Source organism: Merops nubicus, unplaced genomic scaffold (genome assembly GCF_000691845.1).
Source record: "Merops nubicus isolate BGI_N331 unplaced genomic scaffold, ASM69184v1 scaffold8196, whole genome shotgun sequence".
NCBI classification, from domain to species: domain Eukaryota; kingdom Metazoa; phylum Chordata; class Aves; order Coraciiformes; family Meropidae; genus Merops; species Merops nubicus.
In genome coordinates this window covers 34,404-42,766 of record NW_008615577.1, presented here as the reverse complement: position 1 = coordinate 42,766, position 8,363 = coordinate 34,404, and the positions used below count along the sequence as shown (strand labels likewise).

Here is an 8,363-nt window from a genome sequence, read left to right as displayed (position 1 = left end):
TGGCACCCTCCTCCTCCTCCTCAGCTGCCCACCAGGTGCTGGCTGGGGCCAGTTCTAACCCACGCTGTGCTTGCCCCACCTCTGCTGCTGAAGGGATCAGTGCAAGTCTCCGTCGGCTGCTCTGCACCTCCGCTCCGCTGGACAGGCAGGTGAACCAGGTTCAAACGGGTGGAAACAAAACAAAAGGAAGAAGAAGAAAGAAAAAGGGTAATGAAAAGGTCCATGGCCCACAGCTGCCAAAGGAAATCTCTCGCCGTGTTTCTCTGACCATACTTGTCCCAGCCACTACAGCTGCTGTGGGATCCCCTGTTCCTTGTAGCCTGTGAGGAGGGAGGGGAAGGGAACATGATTAGTGTCAATTCCTAACGAGGACCCTTGGCGAGGCTCAAGCAAGCTATGAGCCTGGTTTACCAGGAGTGGCAAACCACGTGAGAAGATAGAGGGACTGCCACGTCCCCCCTCGCAGACAGGTTGCCCTGGGGCAGGCTTGGCCCGGCGAGCAACCCTGCCTTGCTTTAGGCAACATCTGCCCTGTGCAGCCACAGGGCACAACCACCTTCCTGGGCAGGGAGGCGACGGGGCTGCTGGCAGCCAGCCCTGCTGCTGCAGCGCCCACCGCTGGCCCCGGCGTGGGCAGAGCCATGGCTGCCTGAAGAGGTTGTAAAGGTACAGCAGGTACCAGCAGCCACCAATTCCAGTACAGCCCAATAACCTAAAAACTTCCAGAAATTATGTATTTTCTGCTTAAGTGGGTCTGTACTGGAGAGTGTTTTTCTGCAGTGTCGGGGAAATGAGTGTCCTTAGAAACTGGTACAGAGACACCCCCCTTCCCAACACTCACCTGGCAGTTTGCAGGTCATGCATCCAACACACTTGCATCTCCACTTGTGATTTATGTCTGAGCCTCATCCTTCCAGAGGACTGCCAGGTAGGAGGAGGCTGGTTTCCTCTATCTACTTTTTAGTTCCTATGCTGGCTTTTGCTACCAGAGTTCTCCAGCAGCAACCAATTTGTGCTGTGGTTTGCAGAGGTGAACAAACATCTCTCGGAGGAGAAGAGAGACACCTTTAATCACAGGTTGATGTGTCTGAGTTCAGACACAGACCTCAGGATGTTCCCCTCGGCCCTTTCCTTAATGATACTCTCTCTGCCTTGTTACGCACTTGCTTTGCTCCAGCCCAGTGGAATTACAGGTGCTTTTGTTGGAGCACAGCAGCCATCCAGCAGGACAGGAGAAAAATGGAGTTCTTCAGCAGCAAAACCGATTGCACTGGGAAACTGGAGGATCCCTCCTTCTCCACCCCTTCTCTGCTTCCCCTAGCATGAGGTTTAATGCACTTCCCGACCAAGGCAGCAAAGCCCTTGGGGGGGCTCTGTGTTGACTCGCCCTTGGCCCCAGCAGACATCAGGGCCCCACTGCATTGCAGACACATGGACCCTGCAAGGGCTAAAGCAGCTGGTCCCACTGCTCAACACAGCTCCCTGGGGGAGTGGGTCCCCACTTTATTTGCTGTTCCATATGTAATGGTTGAGAGGAGGCTGCAAATCCCATTGGGGAGGGCTTCTTCCCCTAGTGGGGCTAGGGCAGGGAAGGGCAATAGAGGACCCACAGCTCTTGTGCTGATACAGGATAATGAGAAAAATACTGGGGGTTTTAACACTTCCCTGGGTGGCTGCAAGGACAGCACCAGCTTTACCTGCTTTCAAGAGAATCTGGGACTGTTGTTACGACAGTATCAATGCAGAAGATCTCCTCTTTAAAGCAGCAGCTAAGCTGTCTTTACCTGCACTGCCTGCAACAGTGAAGATCTTTCAACTGGAAACCTTTTAAAAACCTGAAGGGTATTTTTTTCTTTAAATAGCGTAAGTAGTCTGTCATTGTTACATTTCAAACGAGTCTGAAATTTCCCATTTCAGAAGAGTGCTTAACTCTTCAGCACTTTCCCATTGATGCTTTTAATATTTCTTTCCAACCTTCATGTCAGGCTTTGGTAAGTCTCTTAAAGCTGAACACAAAATACCAGCAGATGTCACAATCCCTATCTTTAAGGGAATTTTTCCTGAACTAAGAATTGGCCCCAGCAAATGAACTTTGCTATACTTAGGAAAAATCCATGCATTCACCCAGCCTTGGCAGTCTGGATCTCCTGCTGCTAGATGAGCACAAGGAATAGAGGAGGAAATTAATGATGCTTATCAGCAGATATTACCCTGCGCTGCATTGCTGCCCATCATGTGCAGCTGAATGGAAAGACTCTCACCTCTTTCAGGCAGCCTTTTCTAGGGGGGAAAAAATGATGATTTCTTATGCATTTATGTTCTGAGTCAGCTCTGAAAGCAAGAGGAGCTGGTTGGAAACCTGTAATTCAGGCTTGTCTACAGCATTGGTTTAACTTGTTTATGGAGCACAGTAAAAAAATAACCACCAACCACATGGACCATAAATGGTCTGTAAATCCTTCACTGAAGTAAGCAAGCTAGGTTATGCTTACAGTAACTTGCTTGCATAGCCATAGCTTTCATTAATATATAGAATAAATCCTTTCAGTCCTGCTATCAGTCTGGAAGCTGGCTAGAAGCCAGCTACAGTGGTTAAGCCTGTAACTCTCTTTACATGATCAAAGTAAGCCCAAAGATGACCTATGCTAAATTTATTTATTGGAATACTTTAAATATGAAATAGTTTACATATGAAAATAGTTATTGCATTTCTTGCATAGGCATAGCTGTTCTGTGTGAAGCAGTTTCATGTCAGCGCTCCTGCAAAACAGCTAAGGTGCAGTTCTGTAAAGCAGATAGCTCTGGGATCAAGACTAAGTTGGCCTGCCTACAAAATCACCAATTTAATCAAATTAGCTTGAAATTGCACTTCTTCTGTAAACCATTCCAAGTAGGATTCAGGCAAAAGAAACGGGTCTGTGCACAGGCTGTCCTACCGGGAGCGGGTTCACGCCAAGGGTGGCCTCACCATGCTCTCAAGGCTGGAATGGGTCCCTGACCTGCTCTGAGGGTACCCTTGGGGCAGCCCAAGAGGCATTTCAGTGCTGGGTAGAGAAGGTGTCCCTGGGGCTGTGGCCACAGGAAAGACATGGAGACAGGTGGACACACGCACACACAGGGACACGGCTGGAGCTGGGCTGGGAGTGGGCAGCACTGCCTGAAGTGAATCCCAGCTGGCTTGCCCTGGCCAAGTGCTTGCTGTTCTCCATGAGGAGCTGCCACGAGGCGTGAGGAGAAGGAGGAAGAACAGAAACGAACTTACCTTGTGAAACTTTGATGGTGAACAAAAGGAGGCAAAGCAACATGAAAGAAAGAGAGAGGGAGAAATGTAACTGTAGATGATATATCCAAAACACATGGAGAACCAGAAAAGAACAAATAAATTTGGTCTGCAGAGTAAACAGAGAACAGCTGCTCTACCATCAGACACTCACACCAGGGCTAAACATTACTTAAAATCTTTGTACTTGAAGTGGATTCTTTTATTTGGGGTTCAAAGAGGATGGGGGAATCCTCCGCTGCTTTCCAGCTCACTGGCCCCGAACTGGGCAGTCTGGGTGGGCTGGGACTGCCATCTCTGAGTGATGCTCCCACAAATGCTCTCCTCTGTGACATTGCTATTCCATGGGTTTGACTAAAGGGGAACCACAGCAGGAAGGTGGCAAACAAGATGTCACAGCGTACCACATGGTACGCGGCATGACATTTGTGGTCCGAGAGCTGGGAAAGCTACACCTGATGGCTTTCTAGCAGTTTGGCTTCTGAGTTTGCTTGTGCCCACAGAGAACTCTCAACTGTGGCGTGCCTCAGCCTGCTGCATGCTGAAAACCTTGGTGGTTTTTAACATTTCTACAACATTTTAAGAACTTGTCCTACTACAGTGTTTGACAGAAAACTGCAGAAAAGGGTAATTTAACTACTTTCCTCAGGCATAGTTTGGGGGACACTTTTTTTTATATTTAAAAAAAAAAAAAAAAGGTAAGTGGGTAATTTATCCTCAGAATTTCCTTCATCTCAAGAAAGGTTACCAGCTGTTTTAGGATGTTGCTCTCTTCCAAGTCTCTCAAGTGCTTTCTGCTCCCTTTCCTTCCCAGGGCAGCTGCATTACTTGCCCTAGCAGGAGCCCTGCAGAGAAGAGAAGCTCAGTAATTCTCTCCAAAGTCCCTCGGAGCCTGAGCATTTGGTAACCACACAATCATCTGCTGCTGCTTTCTGGCAAGGTCTGAGCACTGTAATTAGCAAAGGAGTGACAAGCAGACAGTGTGATTACAGGTAATTTCTTACTACTGGCTGGCAATCAACCCCTGAGAGTCAGCTGCCCACTGCAGAAGCAGGGGGACACCACGAGTCTCTGTCCTGTGCAGCCACAAGTGATGACACCTTGGCTTGTTCCTAGGTGCAGCCACGCAAGTCGTTAATTCAGAGGCCAGACACTGAGCAAGGGCTTCCTTCAGAAATCAGGTTTAACTTCTTGGCTGCATTCATAAGAGGTGAAACAATGCCTGGACAACTAGTCCCTGACTTCTGTTCCCTACATACATTACTATAATGATTTCTGTGGTATTTCTGTCAAGCAATGGCACAACACTTTTTATAACGAGCTCTGAGCAGCTGGGGAGTTCCTGGAAAGGCCATTCCTCTGCACTCATACTGCACAATGCAGCTAATGAAGATGTGTGCTGTGTGGGCTGAGGACAAGGTGTGCCTTTAGCAGAGGGAAACTTGCCCAGGAAGCCTTAGGAGGCTCATTTTCCAGTTGGCCTTGGCCAGCTAATTAGCTCTGTTTCGCCTCAGCTCCGCGCCTTGTCCCCACAGCCCTGAGGAGGGGCTGGAGGAGAGCACAGTGTGCCAGCACTGCCCAGCCACCACCAAGGGCAGCTGGTATTCGCAACAGCAAGGGGACAGAGCATGTTATTTTTATTGCAAAAGATTAAAGTGCTTCTTTTTAATCTACCTTTTCCTTCAGACAGCAGGTAAAGCGAAGGACGGCTCCCAAAGCCATATGGCTGCTTAAAGAAGATATCTGAGGCATTTAATGGGGCCAGCTGGCAATTCATTTAAATTAGCAGAGAAAATGCCCCATGCCATTGTGCTGCCAAAAGTAATTAAGTGTGACAGCAAAACTGTGTTCAATTAATCTTTCTTCTGGGACATACCCCACCAAAGGGCACCTTAAAGGAGATGAGGGCTGGACAGGACCCCCCCCGAGGTCAGTGGGTCTCTTCCTATGTGCCCCCTTGCTCCTGACAGACGTGGGGCTAACTACTCTCGGAGACTTCCAGTGGCAGAGAGGGCTGTTCCTGCCATGCCACCTCTTCAGCATTTTGACCTTACTGGAGGGAATATGTCTCCTAATTTCCACACAGATCTTCCCAGCTGTTATTTAAGTCTGTCTTGGGCTACACTGCTGCCCTCTCATGTTTACTAGCCCACCGAGCCTCTTCATTGCTTGCTGTCTCACGGTCCTCTGGACTCTCTCCAGGCTGTCCACATGAAATACAGCCTCCAGAGCTGGCCACAAATCTCGCTGCAGCTTTACATGTGCCAAGAGAGGTGAGGGAACCAGTTAATGTCCTACAGGCTCTGCTCCTACCTGCCTGGGCAGTGTTCGTTCCCTCCACAGCAACGTCCTCCTGTGCAGCTTGTGACTCATGGCAGCCACTACATCCTTCTCTGAAAAACAAGTTGTTCCCTAGCATGTATTTATGCAGTTGATTAATCCTTCCTTAGTGTCTTGGGCTTGTCTCTGCTGAGCAGTGTTTAATTTTTTCAGACTATTTCTTTTCTTTGCTTGAATCCGGATGCTGCCCTCACCGTGCCTTCCATCCTTGCAGCCACCAGTGCTGCAGGGCAAGTAAGCCCCTTCTCCAGTCCATCATCAAGCCATGAATGATGATGGACTGGACAGAGATGGATTCAGGAGGGACCTTCCAACACACCTCTCCTTATATCTTTCCAGTTTCTGGAAAATGTGCTTAGAGAACAGTTCTCGAGTGCATTTCACCCAGGCCACATCTCTCTAGCTTGCTGGTAAGAACACTGTGTGAGACAGTGTCAGCACCTGAAAGTCAGGAGGGATGGCTGGCTGTCACCACCACCCTTCACAAAATGAATCCTTCTGCCACAGAAAGGAATCAAGCCAGTCTGACACAGCTTGCTCTGGACAAACCCAGGCTGACTTTATTTTCTAAATGCATACAAGTCACTTGCTTGATTACTTCTTCCAGGAACTGAACTGTACCTGATTGGCCTCTAATTCTTCTCTTCTCCTCATTAAAGACAGTATGACATTATCCCCAAAGCTCTCCCCTCAGAGCGTGCTCCTTTCTTTTAATGGCACTAGAAGATGGAAAACTGCATCAAGTCTCCCTAACTCCCACCCAGCTCTCTCCCAGCTAATGGGCAGGTAGGTCCTGATCCAGGGAGCAAGGGAAAGCCGGAGCAGAGTCCCAGAGCCCTGGCTGCTTCCCACCCCTCTCCTCCCTGCTAGCCCCCATCATCCTAGATGCCACCCACTGTGGCCCGCCTCTAGCTAATCAGAACTGCACAGCACCCTCCCAGGGGCACAGGGAATCAGCCTTTTCAAGGCAAGAAGACTGGAGTGGGCAGTAGTTTTGCATGTTTTTAACCATTTCCCACCTTCGTGCAGATTCAAGTTGCAACAGCGTACAACTTTGCTCCAGCACATCGAATAGTGTGCACACAAAAAACCCCAACCAAAACAAACCGTTTCCTGGCAGTGTTTTTAAATGAAATGTCTTGTTTCTTGCATTTGAAACACTGTTTCCTTTTTAAGTTATTACTTTTGATTTTTCTGAACATGAAAACAGAAAATGAAAAAACAAACCATTTTGGGTCTGACAAGGCTGTTTGATCCAGCTGGGAGCACTTGATCACTTCTGTTCTTTGTTTTGATTGAAGAATGAGGTTTTTCTTTTATTCTCCATCAACCAAGAGCTGCTTTATTTAGCCATTATTTTCTCTGCATGGTAAGGAAACTTAAAGCCCGGCTATTTAATGAGACAGCAATAAACTGCCAAGGGCTACAACTTGTCAGATGAGACATAGCTGGTAAACATAGCACACGTTGACTCCTCTTACCCTTTGCTACTGCCCCAGAGGGGCCAGGATGAAATAGGGTTGCTGTGATCGGGGACCTCTTGGCCTCAGCATCCCCACCAGATGCTGCTCACCCACCCTCTGCCTCACAAATTGGTGGGATCCAGCCAGGCGTGGGAAACAGCTTTGGGGCAACACTTCCAAGCTGCATGGTATTCCCCAGCAACCACACTGGAAAGCCAGTAAGACCCTCCTGAGCCCCAGCCCCTCTACCCAGAGGACATACATGAACAAGGGCTATGGAGAAAGGCAAGTCAAGGTTTCAGGGGTAGCTCTTTATCTGGACAGATGATTTCCTGCCTCTCCCCACAACTGCAGAACTGGGTCCTGCCAGGCAGCGAACACTCATGGAGGCTGTCCGTCAGAGGAACAGCAGAAGAGCATACGATTACAGACACATAATTATGGGATTACACACAAATCAGGCAGGTTCTTAAAGACACGTCACACATGTACACCGATTCACAGTTTATCCTTAGGAATAACTTGGGCTATCCCTGCTCTGTGGGTACATCTGAGAGGGAACTTGTCGGGTGGTTTGCAAGGAAAAACGAGGGGCAGTGCTGCCTTTGTGCCAAGGAAAGCCTTCTGCCTCGCTTATGTTCAGGATTTTAGTATCCATCGTTTGCTCTGTGTGGGGATTGCCTTTAACTCAGCCTGTAAATTGAAGTTGGCTCAGAAATTAGCAGGTAGTTGGGTGAGAGGGTTAAACCTCTAGGGTTGGCAGCTGAAGATGTGCACTGGTTTCCTACCATTTTTTTTTTTTTCTATTTCATCCACTTCATCTTTAGGCAGGTGCCTGGCAATTTCATGAGATCCCCTATCCTCCTTGGTCATGCAGCCATTGAAGTCATAGACAGATATGACAAAGTGGAGCCTCGTCAACCCAAAAGCTGCTGGTAAGGTGTCCTCTGAGAGAAGAGCTTGCTTTGGGAACTGCCTGCCCTGTGCCAGCCTGAAGGATCTCAGATCTGTTTGGCTCAGGGCAATGCCCTCCAGCCTCTGCCAGTCTTTGGAAAGGGAGTGGGGTCTTGTAGATGCAATCAGCACCCCAAGTTGTGGGCTGCTTCTGGCTTTGGAGGCAAGGTGAGGCTGTCACCTTAATTCTCTGCAATATGATACAGAGATGATACAACTTTCACACCAGTAAAAGTCTGTAGCAGATAAAGTTACAGAGCCTGTAGTCTAGACTAGTAATATATACTTACTGTTTGACTTAAATTATGTATATTTAAAAAAGGATT

General features: G+C 48.4%; 1 protein-coding gene across 1 annotated transcript in view; it reads right to left on the bottom strand.

Annotated features, from left to right (window-relative positions):
- Positions 1 to 285: 285 nt before the first annotated feature.
- Positions 286 to 8,363, bottom strand: part of LOC103775116 (chromosome unknown open reading frame, human C1orf95) — a gene marked incomplete at its 5' end in the record, with an annotated part of 8,905 nt that continues 827 nt past the window's right edge. The window contains 2 exons of the mRNA XM_008942559.1: positions 286 to 320; positions 3,263 to 3,271. Of these exons, the coding sequence (XP_008940807.1) occupies positions 286 to 320; positions 3,263 to 3,271 (44 nt within the window). The remainder of the gene's footprint in view (positions 321 to 3,262; positions 3,272 to 8,363) is intronic.